This window comes from Aristolochia californica, unplaced genomic scaffold (genome assembly GCF_029961685.1).
Source record: "Aristolochia californica isolate CCGP_79_NKW_82.1479 unplaced genomic scaffold, dmAriCali1.0.hap1 SCAF_16, whole genome shotgun sequence".
Taxonomy (NCBI): Eukaryota; Viridiplantae; Streptophyta; class Magnoliopsida; order Piperales; family Aristolochiaceae; genus Aristolochia; species Aristolochia californica.
This window is the reverse complement of record NW_027181837.1, coordinates 20,381,580-20,406,016: the sequence shown is the minus strand read 5'-3', so window position 1 is coordinate 20,406,016 and position 24,437 is coordinate 20,381,580. Positions and strand designations below refer to the sequence as shown.

At 38.7% G+C, this 24,437-nt stretch overlaps 2 protein-coding genes and 2 non-coding genes across 8 annotated transcripts; 2 read left to right on the top strand and 2 right to left on the bottom strand.

Moving 5' to 3' along the window:
* Positions 1-3,102: 3,102 nt before the first annotated feature.
* On the top strand, positions 3,103-3,300 carry LOC137954046 (U2 spliceosomal RNA). The gene has a single exon (XR_011112479.1). It is a non-coding gene; the product is annotated as a U2 spliceosomal RNA (small nuclear RNA).
* A 2,219-nt stretch (positions 3,301-5,519) lies between these two features.
* Positions 5,520-5,613, bottom strand: LOC137954062 (small nucleolar RNA Z122). The gene has a single exon (XR_011112494.1). It is a non-coding gene; the product is annotated as a small nucleolar RNA Z122 (small nucleolar RNA).
* A 286-nt stretch (positions 5,614-5,899) lies between these two features.
* LOC137953788 (uncharacterized) lies at positions 5,900-7,613 on the bottom strand. Its single transcript, XM_068801296.1, has one exon. The coding sequence runs from the start codon at positions 7,382-7,384 to the stop codon at positions 6,194-6,196; it is 1,191 nt and encodes a 396-aa protein (XP_068657397.1). The 5' UTR covers positions 7,385-7,613; the 3' UTR covers positions 5,900-6,193.
* Positions 7,614-17,090: 9,477 nt separating this feature from the next.
* LOC137953195 (lysine-specific demethylase JMJ18-like) lies at positions 17,091-24,271 on the top strand. 5 transcript variants are annotated; one of them, XM_068800467.1, is made up of 12 exons: positions 17,091-17,144; positions 18,212-18,522; positions 18,608-18,640; positions 18,730-18,807; positions 19,800-20,324; positions 20,409-20,630; positions 20,773-20,934; positions 21,127-21,495; positions 21,580-22,780; positions 22,960-23,063; positions 23,139-23,336; positions 23,582-24,271. In XM_068800467.1, exons 2-12 carry the CDS (start codon positions 18,223-18,225, stop codon positions 24,008-24,010), a joined length of 3,621 nt encoding a protein of 1,206 aa, XP_068656568.1. In that variant the 5' UTR covers positions 17,091-17,144; positions 18,212-18,222; the 3' UTR covers positions 24,011-24,271. The 5 variants fall into 5 exon arrangements, with proteins under 5 accessions (XP_068656568.1, XP_068656564.1, XP_068656565.1 ...); XM_068800463.1 differs by lacking the exon at positions 17,091-17,144 and adding an exon at positions 17,149-17,227; XM_068800464.1 differs by lacking the exon at positions 17,091-17,144 and adding an exon at positions 17,248-17,505.
* Positions 24,272-24,437: the final 166 nt, after the last annotated feature.

The following is a 24,437-nucleotide window of genomic DNA, read 5'->3' as shown; positions in this document are numbered from 1 at the left end:
TGTTTCTCATTCCGTAGCTCTATTTGTAAGGCTCTCCAACATATTTTATAAAAATTCCTCCTTGATCTAACCGTTTAAAAAATTTGAAAAGATAAATAATCTATACACAATAACTTTTGATGATGTGTTTTTCGGATTTGAATCTTTATCTAGTTGGTATTTTGCCGTCCACACCGATCCAAAGTGATAGAATTTTGAACTTAGACTTTATGTAAAGACTTTGAGAATACTAAACAACTAAATGTTAATCATGATTAAAAATGTTTTATTTTCTTTTCAATAACTCCATTGGAGTGAGGAGCATAAGGAGTTGTAGTCTCATGTAAGATACCATGCTCCACATATAATTTTCTAAATTCTATAGAACTATATTCTCCTCTTCTGTCTAGCCTAAATTTCTTATTATTTTTTGAATTTAGATTTCTACTTCTGATTTATAAAATTTAAAATTTTCTAATATGCATCATCTTTAGTTTTGATCAAACACATATAACAATATTTTGATATATTGTCTATAAAAGTAATAAAATATTTTTTCTTCCTCTAGTTAAAATACTATTTACTCACAGTAGTCACTATATATAAGGTCTAGAGGTCAAATATTCTACTCATCGACTTGAATGACTTCTAGGTTGTTTTGATTGGAAACTTATCTCATATTTATTTTTAAATCTTATATTTTTGGGTTTTATATTAAATTCAACATTCTTTTCAGGGTATTCATATTTACGTGTTTAGTTCTACTGTGTCACGAGTCAAAAGAATCAACTAACATGGAATAAGATGAAAATTTATCACATTAATATTCCTCACAAAAATTATATTTAACTTAAATAATCCATTAGAAATATATCCCTTCTCTAACAAAGACCCCCTTGATAATTAAAAATGTATTTGACTCAAACATTAATTTATAGCCTAGTTGACTCATAAAGAAACTACTAACAATTTTTTTGTATATCTGCTGCATATTATAGAGAGTGAGAATGTTTCCAGATATAAAGTTCAACTCTATTTCTTCTTTATCGATTACTTGAGCAACACTCCATTATCATTGTTCTCTATTTGCTCTTAGTAGAAAGAAAAAGAGAAAATATCATAACAAATATAGACAATTACTCTTGTGTCAATCTGCCAATCGATTGGACTAAATGTCAAATTTAAGTTAGTTATAATTCACATGTCATGAGTTCCAATTGAACTATGTCTCGATTATTATGTTTATTTGAGAACTCGTATTATCACCTTACCCTTTTTCTTTTTCTTTTTTATGTCTACCAGTTTTAGCAAACTAAACCAAATTTTCATAGTCATAATAAACCTTTTTGTTTTGTTCATTCTGAATCTTTTGTTTATGTTTACAAAGGTATTTCCCGGGCCTCTTCTTTGTAAAATTAGTCTTCTTGGATTCTATCAAAATTGTCTTTTTACATACTTTAGGGTCATCATCCAAGTTTTTATGTGTGTTATTTCTGTGTTTTTCTTCAATCTAGATTGAAACCAACACTTTATCTAATGAGAAAAGTTCTCTTTTATGCTTCATTTGAAGTTTAAAGTCTAATCATGATAGTGAATTTTTTTCTAAGAGAGCAAATGCTTGAATTATATCATAAAATACTCTTAGCGATGATCTTAACAATAATATTCTGAATCTCATGTGCTTGATTGATCACCAATTATCCATTTACCATTAAGAGAAACACTCTCTTATGAAAAACTTTCATTCTTTTTTGCCTATAATTTGCCTCAAAATTTTTCAATAATCCTCTCACAGTTTTAGAATCAGATTATATGTCATATAAATTGTTACTAGGAACACTAAAGATCAATCCACGACACAAATAATTGTCGTTCCTTCACGATAACATAAAATAATTCTAATATTATTAACTAGTATTTCATTATTTTCTGTGATCTACTTAAATTCTTTTCATTTAATAATTCTAACGTATGAAGGACTTGCCCAAAATAAAAAAGGGGCGAGTCCAAACCCTGACACCTTCATTATAACTAGCACATGAACAAAGAAGGCGGAGGACACATCTCTAATAGTTAAGGGAACCCAACAAGGCATTCTTCACCTTTCACACTAGTAGATTAATGAGGAAAAATTAGATCATATTAATTAGGATAAGTTGGTCTTCACTACACTTATGTGAACGATCACCATGAGTTCGAATATGTTAAAACGTTATAAATGTTACTTTGAGATGGTAAAAACTCTTAATTTGAAATACTTTTTACCCAGATCTATTTCAAGAATAATTAACAAATAGATAGATGGTAAAATGATCTGATTAACAAAAGGCTACATATGTGCAATCCTCAAACAGATAATTGAATAAAATTGTGGCTCTAGGGTTCCTTTATACGAAGGATTGGATAGTTCTTGTTTCCAATTATGGCTTCAGATGTCTTTTTAAGTCCGATCTAAGAGACAATAGTTTTGTATTCAGATGGATCAAACCAAATGAATTTGAACGAAAATGCAAATGAAACAGCCATTGATCTACTGTAGTTCTAATAAATCTCTTGAGAACAACAACAAAAGAAAGCGAAAATGGTTTTTGAATACCTTGGAGGGATCCGGTGCGGAATTGCGAGATTTCTCTTGTGGCTGACGAGGCTTCTGCGCTTGCTGTTGATCCGTCATTTCTACTTATGTTTCTGCTGGAACAGAGAGAAAAAAAGAAGAAGAAGAAGAAGTAGTAGTGCAGTGTAGAAGATAAAAGGCAGAGCGGTAGAAACAGTGCGAAGAATAGAGGAGCAATCCAACTGAGATTTCATTTACGGCCTCTCATTCTTCCTCAATTAACAGTCGAGACCCATTAGACTCGGGCTCTTTTTTTGAGCTATTCAACCTTCAAATTTTCACTGGATTTGAGATTTTGGATAACTTTAAAATAAATTACTCTTTTGGATCCTTTTATTTTATTTGTTCTTAATTCCATTTATTTTCTTGTCTTGACCCAAACCAAACCGAAATAATAAAGCGGGTCCGGATTGGGTTCTCCTCTGTCGAGTAATCCCACATGGTGAGGAGAGAAGAAAAACATAGGAAAATCTTTATTATATAATGAGCACTCCTATACTGTATAAAGCATACCTTTCTCGGCCTTTTGGCTAAGATCAAGTGTAGTATCTGTTCTTATCAGTTTAATATCTGATACGTGGTCCATCGGATCACACGATATTAAATTAATTTCTTGTGGGGGAGGGCCCACTACCGTTAGCTTGCTATCGAGTGTCCTCGAGCGTCGCCCTTGCGTAGCACTATTGCTCGGGCCTGGCGCACCCCTACCAAATCAAATCAAACGTTTAATATAATTAGTTCAGCCCAGGGTATGGACCCACGAGTAGTGAGAACATCATCGAAGTTGCTTCTCAGAGAGATGGAAATAACATTACCACCCAGACAGTGATGGGTGCTGTCAACCTAATCAAGACCAAACACCGAACGAGTCATCGGTTGAACTTTCAGGGCTGGAGCTCTGACCTCCGCAGATTCAAAAGAGACAGGAAGGAAGGCAATAATACTCTAACAGCAGTAAGAATTCTTCATCTAGTTATCATTTTCACAGATCTCAACTACGGACGTCGAAAACTGAAATGCGACATTGTAGAGTGTAAAAGAAAGCCAGAATTTGATCTGCGAAATCGAACTCGATATTAAATGTTAAAAACCAAGAGGACAATTTGACATTCAAGTGCATTGACTCGTACACTTTCATGGAGTGAAATTTCTTCGAAATGACGTTTCTGAGAGTGTTACATATTTGACCCAAGGGTACCTTGCACTAACAGACCCAAATCAATAAAATCGAAGTTAATGCAGCGGGAGGAGTTTAAGCTGCGTGCTGTCTTCCCCAGAATTATTTACTGTTCTTTGACGTGTAGATGAGCGTGGAAGCAAGATGGGCTTCTTGGGCTTTTGACTTTCTTTTAGAAACGGAAGGGCCACTCTCCATCTTTAGACATAAAAAGGATGCAGAGCAACCGAAGGGTAAGGGCGTGATGTCTTAAAATAGGGATTTTTATTTGCCAATTCAAGATGACTACTAAAAAACATGGATCCAGATAATAACTAATGGTATAAAACGTAATATGAATGTTATCTTATATCAGATTATTAAATCACCAGATAATATCAATTGTTTGCACTACCCTCGGTGAACTTGCTAAGACAATTATTCGTCTTTCCGAACGCTTCTGTGATGTGACCAAGGCAGGCAACCATGGGAAGCCATTAACGATGGTTAACGGGTCGTGGTCAGATTTTGGACCCCTCATCCCATTCATAGACAAACCCATGGCTTGGAACTCCAACCCCCTCCACATCCACTACTACCAAACACATCCTCATCCTCACCCATCCCCCATGACAACACACCCAATCCCCGACCTTATCTTTAAAATTTTTAAATAGCGAATAAAACTAAAGCTTTTAAGCTGAAAAAAGGCTTGCGTTGCAACAAAATGCCACCTTGTCACTCTGCAGCCTAATCTACTGTCCTCCTTTTGAACTCGAAAAGATTGGTGTCGGCTTCGTCACATAATTTAACACTGGAAAGCCGTTAGATTGGTGCAGGTGCAGGCCTCAAACTAGTATAGCCAGGTATCATTCGCCATAGCGGCAACGCCAAAAGACCTTTGTTGATTCCCTTCTTTTAGCAGAGAGGACACAATTCCCATGCCTCTAACCCCACCTACCCACTGCAATTTTGCTCCCACCTAAAAAGAGGACCTGACCTTCCGACCTGAAAAAAAAGCGCTGTCTATCCGAATAGCTGGAGACGTTACTTTAACCCAAAAGTGTTGGGTTTCTCGTAACAGATTCCACTAAAGCAAAAATGAAAAGTTCATGTGAATAACCCAATTCCCCCTCAGTTTGAAAGAAATTCGGAACGGAAATGGAGGTGGATTCCGAGGAGGGTCCTCTTCGATGAAATCATTATGGAGTGGATAGCGTGATAAGACGGATGAAAGGGGGTCTGCAAAAATGTCCAATCACCTACAGTAGATGTGTATTTTGGATATGAGGTTGATTTCGATCCTAGCTTGCAAAATCCAATGGCCGAGCTCATCCAATGAAGGATGTGGCCCATCGGATAAGACAGCGAATAACGTGGAGGGCTGAAGAGGGGGGATTCCCGTCAGACCTCGACCGTCAATAAGCATGTTCCGACGCAAAAGATGCCACCGGCACAAAAAAAAGTTTTTCTTTACGCTATAAAAAAATCCCAATTTTTGTATGTATTTACGTATCTCCATTTGACCAATAAAATATTCGCGCAGTAAGAATCCTGCCACCTGAAAAGCAACCATTGCAACAGAAAACAACAAAAGAAAGGACTAGAATCTAACTTGCGCCGATGATCCGTGAACATCGTCTGCCAAGCCACAGACTTGTCTTTGGAATCGCACAGGCACCGCATTCCCGCGCCTTTTAGCACTGAACGCATCGATATGCCCTAACGTGCGCCCGGGGACAAGACAACAGAAGGATAACAACAAAAGTTTCTGGGATCAGACTGACGTGCAAAAAACTATTCAGCACCGCACAGTAAACATGTGCCTCTGAGATAGAGTTCAAGTCTCTCATCACTTCCCAAATCCGAAGGGACTCTGAAAATATTCGGCATATTTTAAGCATATTTTAGCATCGATCCACTTTCGTAGATTAAGATGCGCAGACTAACACACACAGAGTGCACCCTTTCAACCTCACTCTCCTACTTTCTAGCTTAAGAGAGAAAAAAGGGCATCTGGCTCTAATTCAGACTTCCATGCATTTTGCATCCAACAGATTTGAAGTTTTTAAACCAGGAGGCGTCGATAAATCAAATGAATCGTTCGAAGAGAAAGAACAATAACGAACAGAGCCAAAAAAAACATAAAAAAAAAAACAACTGGCCCATTTCTATCATCATTCATTTCAGGAATTTGATCCAAAGAAACGGACACCAGCAAAAACTAAAATAAAAAAGGAAATCATACAAATCGAACCTCTAATTTGCAGGTAGAAGAACAAAGGAGTAGGAGGTCTACATCAGCCCAAAAACAAAACAAAACAAAACAAAAGCAAAACAAAAAAGAAAGGCCGTGTATGTACATCTACAGATGTAAGATTGATCAACCCCGCAACGTAAAAAGAAAAAGAAAATAGTCAATGGGATTATTACCAACTACGGAGTCAAGTCCGATCACCTCGACTACGTGATTGTGCTCTCACGGCGACGGCGTCCTTCTTTTGCGGCGAGAACAGCTGACCGAACCCGAAAACGGAACCGCTCTTCGAAGATCCCCGCAGCGAGCACATTGGAACGTTGAGTACCGGAGTGATCCTGACGTTTGCAGAATAAGATCTCTCCATACCTCGATGCCTTATATTCCTCGATCCACCATTGAAGCTGCTCGGACTGCTGGAGCTTCGTTCCAAGCTCTGGAATACTATTTTCCCCGAAGAATTCATACGTGGACTGTCTACTGACACACCACGCACGGGAACGGTAGTAGAGTCCGGTGCTCTGCGCATTGGGCTGCGCCCAATCCTGCCGGACGGATGATCCAACGGCCTGGAGTTCCGGGGTTTAGAAACTCTAAGGCGGGGGGGATTACGATTGAGCGAAATCGGATGGGGATTCGGTTTGTCGGAATCGAGCGACAGCCTGGGGAGATCTTCGTGGTCGGGACCCGAGGACGACGAAGAAGATAAAGACAGACGCGAAGAGATAGACACCGACTCGCAATCCGAATCTCGGAGTAGGGGAAGAGTCAGAGACGAATCCACCGAAGAAGATGATTTATTGCTCCGGTGGAGAAAATGCTTCAGTGATTTCGGGTTCGTATTCTTGGAAGGCACAGAAGCTGCTTTCTGAAGCTCAGGCTTCGGATTCTGCGTCTTCTTCAGCCCCAAAAGTTCTCTCCACCTGCTCGAACATCTCGGCGCCTTGGGAGAAAACAGGTAGGGGTCAGAACCGGTAACATCGAGTCTCCTGCGCGACTTAACCGCCTCAGGCGATTGAACCACGCTCGACGAGGTCGTCAAATCAGCGGTCGGACGTACGGCAGCAAGCTGCAAAGGCACCAGCATACCGTCCGAAAAGAGCTCGTCTGCCGGAAGCATAGTGACCGAATCGTCGAGCCGAAACTCGAAGTCGACCAAATCCTTGCCAGACGGCTCCGGATCTGCCTTCACAATAGGCTTCTGCGTCTTCTCCGCAGGCAACGGAGCTTTCTCTCCGGTACTGATTTTCCCGCCATCATCTACGAAATCCCGGCTAAAAGAGATCCTAGGACTCAGCCAGCCGTATGAAGGAAAGGCTGGACAGTCGAGAAAACTCTCCGTTGCCATTCCGATGTTGTTCACGCACGCCGACGCCATCAGCGATCATTGACAGACAACACTCCGAATATAAAACCGGTACCAGTTCCCCAACCCGGCTGTCGCCGATACTCAACGTCAAGGGAAAAAGACTGTCAAAGCCGAAAAATGAATGCACGTTACCGATCTCCAGCAGAGAGAAGGAAGGAAGGGCGTCGTAGAAATACTACGACGACTGAGTTAGGGTTTTCTGGAGAAGGAAGCGGAGTCTGGGGAGCTCGGTACGCCGCTCGATATTTAAGCGCTTCCAGAGACGGAACCGGGTTTTGAAACTTATACTGCTTGTACAGTTGTACATAGATGAGAGGACGTCCGCTTGGACGTACGCGCCACGTAGTTTTTTTTCTTTTCTTTCTGTAGAATTACCATTTCGGGCTCCTTTTTGATCGAAATGAAAATTGGCCGAACCCCGACGTGGTCGGGCCCGGTCCAGGCTTTCGGTCGCTACAGTGGGGCCGGGCAGAGCAGGCCAGATTAGGAATTTAGGACAAAGGGTCACGTAATAATAGAGACAAGCATTACAAGCTTAGGAGATGTTTCTGCATGTACATTGTACCACGATAATTCCTAGGTGGGCCTGCATGAGGTGACATGATATATGCGCTTCATGATTGAATTACAGATACAATGAAGTGCCTCATGTCATGTTCCCATAAATTGCTTCCTTACATATATATTATTTAATTTTTAATTAATCTAACATTCTAGGCCTATAAATCAGAAATTCCCAATAACCCACCTTAGAATGGTGAATCCCAACTGAGCCCCAATGGTCCAATCTACTTGTTAGCGACCCTTGTGCATGATGCCATGCTATTTACCAACCAACCATGATCTTTTATCATTAGCTTGTATGTTTTCTTTCAGGTCACACCAAAATCAGTGCCTAGCTCTCATTTTACTTCAAAGTTACACCAACATTGCTCCACTTCCATCATGCCAACCCCCAAAATCGATACTCTTGTTGAATAAGTGGAAAAAAGGCATAGATTTCTGCTCTTCAAGAGGAACCCACCAATCCACCCACTACAACACTATCCAAAAATTCAATTCGGTGGGTTAGATTGTTTGATATGGTATTCCCTTTATTAATGTGACTTAGAAGTGGTCATGGTTAGAAGTAATGACGAAGAGGACAAAACAAAGGGCAGTTTGACCACATTTAGTGACTTCAATGGGGCAGCATGTCATTAACTCCCTCTGTCATCTAGAGTTTTTAACATCAATGCTTTGATTTTTTGTTGCTTTTCTTATGTTCATAATAAGCACAGATTATTAATCTGTCCATTGGTTATCTAATAGTAGACTAAGCCTCACATATTTCAGCTTAATTAGATGTCCTCATTCAAAACTAAGAAGAACAATAATAATAGCAGAAGAAGAAAACGCAAATATGAAGAACACAAGATGAGACTATGTCCTGTTTCCCATTATTGCAGTAATTTAATATAAATATGAAATAGTTTACAAGATAAAACACACACACACACGTGTCTTTCTCTAACCTCTCTGAACTGCAACTGATGATTCTCCTTGATGATTAAAACCCTAATAATGACGTTTTCAAATATAAAGAAAAAATTAGGGCAACTAAATTACAAGTGTGAAATCCTAAACTATCGAACGTAAGACGTAAGGTGTTAATTGGGCTCCACAGCTTAATCATTACATCCTAATACATGTGGAATTTTATGATGGATTTAAAGGGTTTTTATGATGATTATGTAGATTTGAGGTGAGGGGAAAATTTTAGCCTAATTAAGCAAAAAAAAAACGAGTTAAAGATTGGGTAAAAAATTATGTTGATTGTGGTATGAACCACAAGTTTTCTTATATGAACTGGGAAAGAAGCTCAGTCATCTAGAAATTGAATCAAACCAAGAAGGATTGGGTTAAAAAATGTCAAAAAAAGAAGGAAATATTTCATCTACTTGATGGACTCTACAACCTCAAAAGGCAAATGAATGTGGATAACTAAAAATCTGACAAATAGAAGTTGTTACAATCGATACAAAATTATCCTAAAAATATTAAAAAATTTAAAGAAAAATTAAATGGACCTATTATTGACTTTTGCGTGGAAATAAATAAAATTTAATAATTAAACCCATATATTATTATATTTATCCTAATTTTTTTTAATAAAATAAAATATCAAATGCATTTACCATAAAAAATTACCTCGTGTTAAAAATATTACCATATTAATTATTAAATATTTATTTAAAAAAATCTAAATAAAAAATCAACAAAGGACTGCGTTAGAAAGTGGTCCATGCACACAATTGTATCCCTGTACCGTATCCCACCGTATCACTGGTCGCCATCACTTCTCACACGTTTAACGTTCCCGAAAAGGACGTTATGCCGTTACCCGTCAAATAAATGACACCACAGTCCCTTCTCCCGTCCTCTTCTATTTAAACTAATTATAAAATATTTATTTACGCATTAATCTCTATTATTAGATGATTAAAAATACAAATATAAATTATGTTGGACGATTTTCTTCTCTAATTTAAATCTATTTAAAAATAATAATATTATTAACTTTACGTTGAGAATTTTGAATTCGATCTGGACGATTCGGGCCCTCTCAAACGGATCTCGTTTATCTGATGCCCTTTGTCTTGGACCATGGTGTCCCTTTAGCCCTTCCCGGCCCGAGCCACCAGAAATTCAACTTTCGGCGGGAACGGTTATCGTTTCAATTACTCGCACTTCATTCTTGTCACTTTTTGTAGCAGAGCAGATAATTTGACGCATTCGCCCTGGGATTTGACAGCGCTGACGTTGACGAGTCCTCGATACTCTCGCCTCTCCCACGTGACTTTAAACGCTCTCCTCCCCACCCCTCCCTTCTCTCCTCTCTTATGTCGCCTCTCCCATTATTCTTCGTTCGATCAGGAGATATCTCCTCGATCCGACGGCCAAAACACTCCAACTCCCCGCTCTCCTTTCACATCTGGAACCTGATCCCGATACCACCTCCTAGTTCACATGACTGCCAGCTGTCGAGCATATCGCTTCACTCTCAACCAGAAAAAGTCCACGTAGCAGTCAAGCCGCCGGCCTTAGGGCGGCCCACGTTTGACAGTACGAGCCAGGTGGGAGGTTGCGTGAAAACACACCTCTTAAAAGTTTACTTAAACTAGTAAAAACCGTGTTGATTACAAGTTTCATCCGTTTTTGTACGCATCGAGCATGATTGACGGTCCCAACGCCTCTCGAGTGGGGCCACTTAAATTTCACCATTTATATGAAATGATGGAATTAGGTTTCTCTTTTGATCCATTTTGGGGAAGATGGGTAAAAAAACGTGTTTAATTACACCTTATCAGTTTCAGGCCGCGCGCCTCACATGATCTACGGTCGCGAAAACTTCCCAAGTGGGACCACGTTTTTTTTTTAATCTTAAAATTTCACGTTCCTTTCGTAGGGATTGTGCCCTGTGGACGAAAGGGGCCACTGCGGAGGAGGTCGTTTTGGGGAAGATGGTGAAAAGCTGAAAGACGGGTTTGGAGAAGCGCCATTACAAAGTAATGAAGATCGGGACATAAAGGTACCGAAAGTTTGATTTGATCGACTCAGCGTCCAATTATGGAAATTTTCTTTTGATGGAATTGACGAAATTATCCTTTTGATCTATAACGGCGTGTAGAGCGTAGGGGAAAATCATTGAGGCGAAGGAAAGAGAGGAGGATCTAAGCGGGTAAACTGCTAGCCGTACGATGTGACTTTGACCGGCCGACATGGCTTGACAAGATGTTTCCAGATGTTACTGAGATGTAGGGACCAGACGAGTTATACTCAGAAACGTGTCCGCAACGTAACTGTGGATCCTATTTGCTACCCTCGAGGCGGCTGAATCCGTTGGATGAGGTCTAGGGCAAAAACAGTGTCTGCGTGCCGACCAAATTCGTTACAGCTTACACAGTATACCGGTCGAATGAGTTTGCCCTCGGGTTCAAAGCCGATGAGAAATAACCTGATGCGGTTGGCGGTTCAGTACGTACCCGAGAGTTTGAACTCATGGCCCTGTCACAAAGGTCATAGGTTTCTCTTTTTGTTCCCTTGACCCAAATCAAATATCAAATTGATTGGATTAAATTTATTGTACTTAGCAATGGACCGGATTAAATTAAAGAAGATTAAGAGTTATTACATTGATAAACCAATCGAAGACTGGAGACACTTTTTGTTGTATTGGATTTGTCATGGTCGTGGCAAACATGGCTTTTTTGGTTACTTTAGGTAGGACATGATTAGGTCAAGTCGGTTCGAAAGAGGGGTTGGTTCCTTTACCTGAAATCAAGAAAAGAGCTCCGAGTCTTTAAACTACTTTTTAGATTTAAATATAAATTCTTTGAGATTCACCCAAATCTTTTCATTATCTCCCCTCTTCTTCTTCTTCTTCTTCCTCTGCTCTTCCTCCCTTCTTCTTTTCTCTTTTTATTTTCTCGATCTCCCTCATGTTCGTCCCGCAACAGCTTCTTATCTATGATTACTAGCGTACAATGCATATGCTTGACCAGTATTTTACTATCTTCAATTGGCCAAAAAAAGTGTTGATGACTGTGTCGCACCAGTTCCACTGAGCATATGCTGCTAGGAACATTTAGCAAGTGGATGGCAGTTAGTGAATAATACTGTTCAGAGCAGACCAACATCTGTTTTAAACAATTTCCCAAGATTTTCCTTTTGAGGAGTCAAAGAAAGAAGATAATATTCTCTCCAATTGCAATGCTTCTTGCTTTTTGAGAAACAGTGAGGGCTGGGGTGGAAAGAAAAACACTTATACGATGAGCCACAAACACTAGGTGAAAAATGTTTTATGGGAGAGGGTTTGGATAAATTCAAGACCCTAATTTCCTATCCTCTCTTTGGATGAGTACCATATTTTTATCCTCTTTCTTTTCTCTCTTCTTCTTTTTCCTTTTTTTTTTCTCTCTCTAAAGTTATCATTTATGGAATCCTGAAAATCACCATGGTATTAGAGCTTTGATTTTCAGGATTCAAATAATTTTTGTTTACTGCTGCTCGGTGATTTTTGCTTCTGGCGTATAGCAACTTATTGATTTCTGGAAACTTATTAGTATCTTGAATTTAACCTACCATCGATCGCTCGTTGCTGATCATAATCTCTCAGTTGTTGATTTATTTCTAGATCGCATACTGAGATGGTTCTTCGCTGGCTTTTCCATTACATACCGAAGTTACTGCTATCAATATTTCTATTCTGAGTTGATTTGCCAGACATCTTCGTCTGGTTTGGCATCTTATTATTCCACAACTATGTCCCGAGCATTACTCTGCATCTGGTATATCATTCTATAAACAGAATCGATACGCGTATTTTTGGGCTGCTGGAGGACGACAACTCTACTGTTTCTACCGAGTTAATCTGGAGGATCTTCTATTCCCAAAAGTTGTTGAGCAAGCCTAACTCAAAGTATTAAACTCGGATTTACTGCAGTTAAATTCCAGAATAGACTATCCTATTAATCAGAGTCATATAACCATTACTGGTTGGAAGATTTTCTACTTAAAAAACAACTGTCGATCTTGAATTTAATCTGCCGAAGAAGACAACTCTACTGAGTCCGTTTTCTATTTCGGCTCGCTAGATTATTTCCTCCGTCGAGAACTGTGTTTTTGCCGAGTTATTTACTCTTACCAACTGTCGACATCTTCCAAAGTCGCTCTCTGGTTCTACTGGTTTATTCGTTGTTATTTGGCTACTGGCAACTTCCCGAATTTTGCTGTTACTCGGACTCAATCTCAGCGCCATTCATTGCTGTTGTGTAGCTATATCCATTATGAGTTGGTGAAGATCACAAACTAAGCTGGTTCTTCGCTCTGCTCGAACATTGTTGCTGCTTTATTTTGGGAAGTCACTAAGTTGTCTCTGTCGTGGTTGCCGTTTCTGGAAGCTGCTCTCCCGCTCTGTTCGGCATCAGGGAAGAAGACGATTGCCGATTTAATTTTTCCTAAGTTAGGAAAAATTAAAGCAACACTGGTTCATCGCCGGCAATCCTCTTTGTTTGCTGATTGATTATCGTTGTCATTGTCAGAGAAGATGGCATTGTTCCAGTGTTTTGAATCTCTTCCTAGGCGTCGACAGTAGGAGTTTGATCTTGCTGGTTCGTCGCCACGTTGTTAAAAAGCCAGAGCTCCGCGGCGAAGAAGACGCATCGTTGCTGGGTTTTTTGCTATTCTTGTTCCCGCTTTGCCGCTACTGGCTATCTTCAGAAATATTTTGGCTCCTCAGATTGATTTTTCAGTCTCTCCGCCATCTTGTGCCGTTTCTGGATGTCGTTGTTGTCTCGAGCTCTGTTTGGCGTTGAGGGGAAGAAGAACATTGTAGCAAAATTAAATGTTTCCTAAATTAGGTAATTGGTTTTAATTGAGCGCTAACCCAACCCGGACCAGATCTTGTTGAGTCAACCTAGCGAACCGGGCAGCCTGTCTAGCTACTGTCGAGCAGCACAGGTCTACCGAGCCGCACCAGTCATGCCAAGTTAACTTGAACCAACTCGGACCACATATTTTTGCCTTGGTTATACGGGTCTAGGTCACAAGGTTTATACCTATTCTCCTACAACTCGACTATATTGGTCTGATATCATACTCGGTTCTACTCGGTTCTCTATCTCCGATTGGATTATTAACTTGGATTATTACTCGGTTCCAACATACTATTTGGTGCAACTTCCTTATTTACTGATGGACTCGTTGCGAATTATTTCATGTGGTCTTATTACTCTTAAGAACTTCTATTATTTATCGGTTATCCGCTACTATACAACTGCACATGTGGTGCATGTTATTTGGGCATTAGCCCATTTCCGCTAATGCTATTGTGTCTCTTTGATTGAGACATTATTTCTGAATAAGAACTCGGTTGCTTGCCTTGGGTTTATTGTTTGCTAACTTTAGTGATTATTATCACTATATTTGTTTGAAATCCTTTGAGTTTGGTTTCGACTTATGTTTTATTACCCATTTCTACCATTTGAGAGTTTGTACCTGGTGTCGTACTTATCCTTGGGATACCATGATAGATGAGCTTATTACTACATCAACATTATTTGGTTCAAGCTGGGATCACTAACATTACTTCCCAGCTTGAGGGAGAGTGTTGGAATATATGATGTAATTAGGATGACACTAATGTAATTAGTTTTAATTTTTTGTCTCTTCACTCTTATTAGGGTGAAGGGTATACAATATTTGTAGTTTTGATACCTATAAATATATATTATTGGGGAGGGTTTGGATAAATCCAAGACCCTAATTTCCTATTCTCTCTTTTTCTTCTTCCTTCTCTCTTTTTCCTAAAGTTATCATCAATGGAATCCTGAAAATCAACAAAAGGAGCGGGAAAACAAAAATACCATAAATTTTTTTCTAAAACTTGTAAGAACAAAGATGAGAAAAATGACTTTTTTTTCTTTTTCTTAAATAGTATTTGAAAGAAAGAAATCTCTTGAAGCAACTATGCTGCGAATTGAACCCAGAATCTCCAATTAATTTGGTGCCTTAACCATTAGACCACGAAGTCTTGGTTTGTATCAACAAACAATTCTAAAAAATACTCTATAAATCATATTTCTTAAACAAGTGCCAGTTATAAGAGAGCCACACATAACAAACCAATAAACAGTAAAAAGGAGGCAAAAAAGAAATTGAATGGAAATGATTTCAAACCAAGAAAACACAAATGAATGGATGAAAAATGCCATAGAGGATCAATAGTTTAGTTCCATTTTACATCAGCCACAATTCTTAACACATAGATAACTGTATATTCAGATATGTTACAGGTCCTTCATCTTGTTGTCATTCAATATGTCCCTCCTAAGACTCCAAGAAACCCATGCAGGGCAAAAATCACACTATAAAAAAGGAACTTGTTGCAGATTATTTAGCAAACTTGGTATGATCGACTCTTGGAATGGTTATTAATATGTGCCAAATCATACTAAAATATAGGTCTACACAGATTTAACCATAAAGAAAGAGTTCGAAAACATAGTTATTCTGATTAGGAGGGAGAAATCCACTGGAGTACCGACAACAAACAACGTGAAATTGGCAAAAATTGGCAAAATAGTCTAATGTTTTATGAGTGAAATTGGAATAGAAGACAAGTATTTTGCACTCTGTAGTCTAAGTAACTTACTATCTGATAAAGGAGGTGCTATGCTGCAGGAGTTTTTCACTTGGTAGCCCTCAAACTTAAATGTCACTTAGATTGGCTATTATAAAGGAAATGTTTCAAAGAAAACCAACGTACTAAAGAAACCCAGGTCATCGAATACAAGCATAATGTGAAAGGAAAATCTGCTAAGGAACTATGGATCATGACTAACACTCATCAGATTGATTGAGTAAAAACAGAGATAAAAGTCTTTACAAATTAAACAAGCATATTTGAGGATCAAAATGACCGGAATAATGAAAGATGGTCTTCAAAATGCCCGGAAGGAGATAGCTTTATATGCTCCAAATTAGAAAAAGCAACAAAGAGTTACAATAAAATCTAATAACTTTTCCATCAATAAGAAAAAAAATAGAACCAAACAAAGTTCTGAAGTTGAAAAGCAAGCAAGAGAAAGGCAATGAGAGCCATTTTCTTTAAAAAAATAGGGATTCAAAGAAGAAGGGAGAGAGAGAGAGATTCCAGATGGAGCTATGAAAATTGTTATGAGATGAGGATATATAAGCTAGATAGACCCATGAAGAGTAGGATATAAGTTTCTTAAATAACCTTTGAAGATTGTCCATGAATACAGCACCACCACCCCTCATACATAAACACGATAGAGCAAGTCTAACGAGCATTAAAAGAATTTTTAAGATTCAATGAAACAGTCAAACATAATTGAGAGATTGGATATAGCGAATAAAATGAACGAAAAGAAAAGGATGAAAAAAGTGTTATCGAGACACTGACCTAAAACTGTAGAGTGCGTGTTCAGTTAGCCCAGGTAGCGGCGGTTTCTAGTGATAAGTCGTCGATTGGGCGGAAGGAAGAGGGAGGGGGCAACACGGGTGAGAGAAAAGATCATTGACAAAGAGAAGGGGGAGGAGAAGTTGACGACAGAGACACGTCGACCGAGAGGTGGAGGAGATGGCCACAGCCTCTTCTTCGGGCGGCAACCGGGAGGTAAGGGAGCCTTTGTACTAATCCAGCGGTCGATATTGCTTTCGTATTGGATCGGGACTTCACATATGACACGCCGTCCCAAAGATCAATAATTCGGACAAATCTGAGCCATCTGGGGTAAGTCAAAGCTCTTAAAGATTTTAAACTTCTACCAAATTCATGTGTGGGCCCAATTGTTTGGATTTACACCGTCGATGAGACCGAGGAAACCTCCGATCGCCAGACGAATGGACTTCAGGCTCGACGCGTATCAACTCTATCGCTTCAAAGTGACGGACCCTCATGTGTTTCAGACGCCCGCGAGTATCCTTCTAAAAGAGAGGCATACGAAGGCGCAGTGCGTTACACGGAAAAACAAGTCCGCTGCTCTTCCCCTCACTGATTTCAGTTAAACGTCGCGTGCGAGCATTGTTGGGTTGACCTTTTAAAATACAAAGAAAATTAGAAAAAAAGAAATCTTATTCGTGATATGAGAACCTAGGGCGTGGATTTACCACGTATGTATATATATACACTGCAGGACAAAAAAGTACTGCAGGAAATCTATGTATAGGATTCGGGCAGTTCTGCTGTTTTGCTGTTATTAAGGTATCTTTTTACATGGTTGTTTTGTAATTTCATCGCCAACGGTACTCAAACCTAGAAAGAGTTGCTTTTAATTTTCATCTCTTGTACGTTATATTTTGTTTTTATTTATTTATTAATCTTTGTTTTTGTTATGTGCGAAGTAGGAATTGGGTGGTTTGATGTTTCTTTCCGCGTGAATTGAAAGTTCCCTTTCAGTTTTTTGTGTTCGTCTGTTGATGGGGGGTCCTTCACGGTTTCACTCTGGTTTGCGTGAATTGTGCTTTCGAAATAAAGTCTGGATCGCTTGAGCATCTCTCGGCATTTTCTGTTTTATACATTCAACTCGTTATCTGTTTCTTTCCCGTGAGACCTTTCTTCACAGGTTTATTGATTTTGGATTGCTTGGTGAATTGGTGTTCTTTGCGTCTAATAACTTGTAGTAAATCTACGAAACACGAGGGTTTGTTTGAATTCTGTATTCCCCTCTTTTTGGGGATAATTAGGGCTTCTGTGTCTTTCTGGTGATTTGTTCTAAAATTACATCTTTGGAGAGGTAAATCTGGATTGGCTTGATAAAATTACATCTTTGGGGCTTATTTCTTATATGTGGGTTAGAATTTTGAGGGTTTATAGCTGGTTGATTTCTCTAATAGCGTTGCTAGAGATGGGAATCGATCAAGTAGGCATTTGCAGTGAGATGTAGTTTGGTACTTCAGATCCATGGCGAATGTTGGTTGCTTTGCGTTGCTGTCATGGATTTTAGTGATGCAACGTGTTTTCAGTAAATATTGGTGATCTGCATGGCTAGCCGCTATTGATTGGAATAGCTGCTAGTATTTTGCCTTAGTCTGTAATAAGAAATTGTCTAGAAAAAAACAATTTCTTGACTTTCTACTACCCAAGACCACAGTTGATTGTCTTAGTTTTGTTCTATCTCAGTGGGATAATGAAAAGAATAAATATCCCCAACGGAATGATTATAGACATTTATCAGCTAGAAAAGTCCATGCTTTCGGACTAATCTTTTCTATCTTCTGCATTATGATGTATTTATGATTAAGCACAAAAGTGTGACATGTTTTATGCAGGAGGCTTTTTAATGGAAACTGAATTCAATACAAATGCCATCAAAAAAGAAATTTCGGGATCTGCCAGTTGTAGTGATAGTGTACTCCTAGATTCAACTGCAAAACTAGAGAAGCCTTTTGATAACATGGAAGTAGTTCCTGGAAATGCCATGGAAGAAGCTTCAGGCGAACACCAATCTCCAGTGAACACTAGCTCTAGTGGTAATCAAGAACGGAAGCTTAAAAGGTGTCTCCAACGCAGGAATTATATCAATTATGGTTTGTTTGACATCGACTCTGATGGCGAATCAGAACATGAACAGTTCAGTAAGGTAAATAATATTTTATAAATATCTAAGCATGCTCTGTAGTATTTTATTTCTCGCTGCATTATATACTAATACTTGCTTTTTGTAGGACCACTCATTTAAACAAAGGCAATGTCCGAAGGCAAGTGTTTTCATTTTTTAAATGAAATGTCTCTAGATTAAGCATATCTATCAACAAGGCTTCTTCATACTGAATTGTTCTTGAAACAGGTATCAACTAGATGGAGTCCTGAGGAGGCTTGTAGGCCTATAATTGATGAAGCTCCTGTATTTTATCCAAATGAGGAGGTAAGATAAAGTCTGTTTTTACTTTTTTCTAGACAAGACTAAGGGCATCATGTGGAGTTGATATTTCAGGTTTTATGAGGTTTTCAAAAAATCTATGTAAGGTACTAGAGATGTGTGTGGAGAAGTTTTAGTTTTAAGATTCCAGTTTTTGTTCTATGCTGCCTGACATAAATAATATAACCATGTGCACCATCAATTTTAGCGGTGCAAACGGTATATCTATACGAAATGGAATAGGATATTCCACATACTGCTCTGATTACCATTTTGCCATTCTGTATCCGTTCCTTCTGATTATTTGTTGAAGGTATTCCGGTTCCATTTATTTACCTGGTTACCAACCCTGTAAACTGGTAAATAAATGGAAAATTGTAAAAAAGGATAAAAATATAAAAAAAAATTAAATTAAAAAATATATCGAACAACATGTTTATAACATCTGATAACAGTAAAAAGTCATATAACTGCATACATAACAAGGTCATCCCTACATAGGTATGTAAGAAAATTCTATGATCCGGTAATCAGGTGTACCATAGGTATTACCTGATTTTGTTCCATTAAATAAATGATAAACGGTAAAATCAGCCAACTACATATATTGCTAAGATTTTTTTTTCCATATCTGTTTTGTTTAATAAATGGCAGATGAAAAATCGGGTAATCGGATAAAATTGACTCCCTTGATCTATTTTCTTGTTCTACCACTTCAATAAACTTATGACCTCCTACCTATAAATCCCTTCCACATTGTAGTTTACAACAGTTGTAGAAAAATATTGTTCTTTCTTTGGTGTTCTATGGTAGTTTACCAGTAAGAACTAGGAAATGGTACAATATCATTCAGTCTTAGTATAAAATACTAAAGTCTTAATATCATATTTAGAGAACAATGTTAAGGCTATAGTATTTTATGAAATTGACACTTGGAAAATTGCAAGGACAGATAGCTGATTTTTTATTAATATAATTTTTTACCACCATCTCAACAGGAGTTCAAAGATACTCTTTCTTACATTCAAAGCATTCGTCTGAAAGCTGAACAATATGGTATATGCCGAATTGTGCCACCTCCTTCATGGAAGCCACCATGCCTTCTAAAAGAGAGGAAAATATGGGAACATGCCAAATTTGGTACTCGGGTTCAACAAGTTGGTCTGCTCCAAAATAGACAGCCAATGAGGAAAAAATCAAGGAGTCGGCACCAGAGGAAAAGGAAAAGGCGAAGGTGGACCCGTATGGGAATGGTTCAGAGGCGTAGTTCTTCCAATATTTCTGAAGCCAGTGAAAGTGTCACCTCTGATACTGATGAAAAATTTGGGTTTCATTCTGGTTCAGACTTCACACTGGAAGTTTTTAAAAAATATGCGGATGATTTCAAAGAGCAATACTTCGGAATTAAAGAGGCTAATGAAAGATTAAGTGATGGGCAACGCAATATGAGCTGGAGGCCCTCTGTGGAGGAGATTGAGGGTGAATATTGGAGGATTGTTGAGAAAACAGTTAAAGAGATTGAGGTACACCCATGAGTATGCAAGTGTGTGCTTTTTAATGTTGTAATTCCAGAGCATGTTACTCAATTGAGGTTCCCAAATATGCAGGTACTATATGGTGCTGATTTGGAAACAGGAATTTTTGGGAGTGGATTTCCAAAATCCACCCAGTTAACTGACAATGATGCAGACCAATATGTCAGATCAGGTTGGAACTTGAACAATTTCCCGCGCCTTCCAGGTTCTGTCCTTTGTTTTGAAAGAGAAGATATCTCAGGGGTTTTGGTGCCATGGCTTTATATAGGGATGTGCTTTTCATCATTTTGTTGGGTAAGTCACCAAAAGTCTGATAATCTTAGCAAAAGCAATACTCTTGTCACCTCATTTGTACTTGCCTAATATGTGGCAATTAGAATTGATTGCTGACCATTTTATCTATTTTTTATCTGACATTTCTTTGGAATGACCACAGCATGTTGAGGATCACCATCTGTACTCACTTAACTATCATCACTTTGGTGAGCCAAAATTGTGGTATGGAGTCCCTGGATATGGTGCTTCAATGTTGGAGAAAGCGATGAGAAAGCATCTACCCCACTTGTTTGAAGAACAACCCGATTTACTACATGAATTGGTAAAGACCATACGGCTCATCTCCATTTGATCAACCAATATTTTTCTTCATTTTTTTCTGTCTTCTCTTTAAATTTATTTTGTTAGTTTATTTTAAATTTCACTGTATTTTCATATTATTCTTTATTTGCTTTATTAGTCACCTTGTTTTAGTGGTGTTGATGAAAGAATTCTAATGTCAAAACCAACTCAGGTAACTCAGCTGTCTCCTTCGGTTTTAAAATCTGAAGGGGTCCCAGTTTATCGTGCTGTCCAGCAATCTGGGGAGTTTGTTCTCACTTTCCCAAGGGCCTACCACTCAGGTTTCAACTGTGGCTTCAATTGCGCAGAGGCGGTGAATGTGGCCCCTGTTGACTGGCTGCCGCATGGACAGTGTGCTGTTGAGCTTTATAGTGAACAGTGTCGTAAGACTTCAATTTCCCACGACAAGTTGCTCCTGGGTGCAGCGCAAGAAGCTGTCCGTGCTCTTTCAGATCATCTGATACTTGGGAAAAACAATTCTGACAATTTGAGATGGAAGAATGTTTCTGGGAAGAATGGGCTACTCACTGAAGCAATTAAGGTCTCTCTCTCTCTCTCTCTCTCTCTCTCTCTCAAATTAATTTTTTTTTTGTGATCTTTGGTTGATTTTCATTTGATTCTGTAGACACGAGTTGGAATGGAGGAAGACAGAAGAAAGTCTATTCCTGCTTCTTCACAGATGAGAAATATGGATGCAAGTTTTGATTCAACTTGTGAGAGAGAATGTTTTATATGCTCCTATGATTTGCACTTATCTGCTGCAGGCTGTGAATGCTCCCCAGACCGCTTTGCATGTTTAAAGCACTCAAACTTGCTCTGTTCGTGTGAACCACATCGTAGGTTTTTCATTTTTCGATATGAAATGGAAGAGTTGAACAACCTTCTGAGAGCTCTAGAATGTGAATTAAGTACAGTTCAAAAGTGGGCTTCTGGTAGGCTTGGATTTGTAATAGATTCTGAGATGGCAAAATCTGATGTTCTAGATACATCAAAGGCAGAGTCTAATTGTTGCTTGACATCATCAAGACCACTGATTGATATAAACACTGGACTAAATCTGAAAAGTGAGAAATATGAAGATGAACATACTGTGGAAACTGGTAGTCAGAGTGACTTTAGAGGAATGATGGAAGATATTCCCCACATCAGTGAACCAACCAAATCTGAGCATCAAGTTGTTACCGAAGTTATAATATCAAAGTCAAAACAATCCTTTAGCCCATTAGTACATCAACTGAGAAAAGAAAAGGACTGTGACACATCCTCTGAGGTAGGACATGCAACTGTAAAGACAGAAATGAGTTGTAAGGACATGTCATCAGCGACCAGTGGTTCTCTTTTAGTAGAAAAACATGACTGTCTTGATTTAAATCTGGATCTGAATATGCAAAAGGTCTCAACTGAACAAAGATGTCAATCTAATCAATCAGCTAAACAAGAGCTGGTTCAGATTTCAACTGTCTCAAGGGGAGCAATTTGCTCACAGTTGACCAAAACAGAAACGGAGTACAAGCCTTCTACAAGATGTGATTTTCTTACTACATCAAACTCTGATTTTGACCCATCAGCTCCTCATTATCGTTGCTCAGAGTTTATGTCTCCAAATATTAGAGATTCAGGTGGAGCATCATGCTCAACAGATTCTGGACTTCCTTCTACTTCTAGTAGTAGAAAGCTTTTCGGTGTTGAGATTGATAGTTTTCTACCTGGTAATAGTTGTCCCAAAATGGACAAGTCTATCTGTAGTTTCAGTGTTCAGTTTCTGAACCCAGGAACTGTTATGCCAGGAAGAAAATGGTGCACCAGCAAAGCCATATTTCCAAAAGGTATATTGATCAAATTGAAGTTGCAATGTCTTGTTCACTCTATTTCAAAAAGAAAAAAATGTCTTGTTCACTCTAGGCCATGGTGGACTTTATTTGGTCATTAAAAATGATGGATTACTGAAAGTTTTGTAAGCCTTCTTCAGGGACATGCTTTATCAATAATTATTTCAATTTTGCAGGATACCGCAGTCGTGTCAGATTTATTAGTGTGCTTGACCCGACTCAACTCTGCAGCTACATTTCAGAAGTCCTTGATGCTGGACTCCTTGGACCCCTATTTAAGGTATTATTTCCTCAACTCATATTACTTGAAAGATATTTTTTTGTCTGATATTAAGTCACGAGACATCAATTTCAGGTAAGCATGGAGGAGAACCCAAGTGAGGTTTTTGTCAATGATTCTGCCACCAGATGCTGGGAGATGGTGCTAGAGAGACTCAACCAGGAGCTTACCAGGCAAGATGGCTTAGGGAAGCAAAGGCTGCCCCTATTGCAGCCTCCACTAAGCCTTGATGGTCTTGAAATGTTTGGCTTCTTCTCTCCGTCAATCGTTCAGGTAAACGCAGTGAACTATAATGGTACAATTTAAGTCTGTTCTAGGTTCAAATAAAGGGTGAGAACCCCTACATAAAATGTGAAACTTTAATCTACTTCACTAGATATAGGGGCTTTCTATGGACATGAACACATGGTAGGTCCGAAGTCTCTTGCTTGAAGTTAACTTTGTAAATGGGTGTTTACTTTTTTCTTTGTTAGTGCTGCTGCATTTGCATCCTTACAGTATTCTTCTTATGAGAACAGGCAATTGAAGCACTTGACCCTGATCACAAGTGTACAGAGTATTGGGTTTGTAAGTCAAATCAGCAGTGGGGATTTGAAGAAGGGAGGGGATTGAACACTGATCAGGTGTTGGATACTTTATCCATTGGTTCTAGAAGTGCAACCAAGCAATGCCTTTTCCCACCTAGTAGCTCTTCTAGGGGAATCCAGAAGGTTTTTGGTGTTGATTTGTTGAAGGAAGAGCCCGGTGACTCAAATGTAGAGCTTGCAGTGTCAGTGGAGGAGGTGCAGTCCGTATTAGGGAGACTATTCAAGAAGGCAAGCGCTGATGAATTAACCATGATGCATCGAGTGCTCTGTAGTGGGTCGTGGAGTACTAATTGGAGACTGGCATTTTCTGTCTTGCTGGAAGAGATTAACAAAAATGTATACAAGAAAGGAGGAGAATAGGGCATTCAGAACTAAATCAGCGTTAAACATTCTTTCATTCATAGGTAACAAATATCCCATTTTTGGTTCTGTGATGAGTCCATTCTTTCTAAACTCCCTAGAAGAACATGTGTTCTACCACTTCATTTTCCACGACCAACCCATGATTTCTTATAAGGAGTTCCTTTATTGAAGAGTGCCATTGTCCAGGTCATTTGTTCATCTCTTGTGAATGAGATCAACATTCCAGATATTTTGTATTATAGAACTTTTATATATAAATTTTCACATTATTTGAATCTAAAGATCAAAGTTTTACTTTTTCTTTACATTTTGGTTATGTACTCAAAACCATTCTCCCGTTTTCCTCTTTCTTGAATCCAAGTGACTGTTGAGTCTCATTCCCATCCATCATCATCAGGAGAGGTTGTGCTTCCTCCCCTTATCC

Excerpts from the sequence above, each read along its gene's own strand:
- LOC137953788 (XM_068801296.1), bottom strand. The coding sequence starts at position 7,384 with ATGGCGTCGGCGTGCGTGAACAACATCGGAATGGCAACGGAGAGTTTT.
- LOC137953195 (XM_068800462.1), top strand. The coding sequence starts at position 18,199 with ATGTTTTATGCAGGAGGCTTTTTAATGGAAACTGAATTCAATACAAAT. Across the intron at positions 18,808-19,799 it reads TATTTTATCCAAATGAGGAG|GAGTTCAAAGATACTCTTTC; the intron begins GTAAGATAAAGT and ends CCATCTCAACAG. Across the intron at positions 21,496-21,579 it reads TACTCACTGAAGCAATTAAG|ACACGAGTTGGAATGGAGGA; the intron begins GTCTCTCTCTCT and ends TTGATTCTGTAG.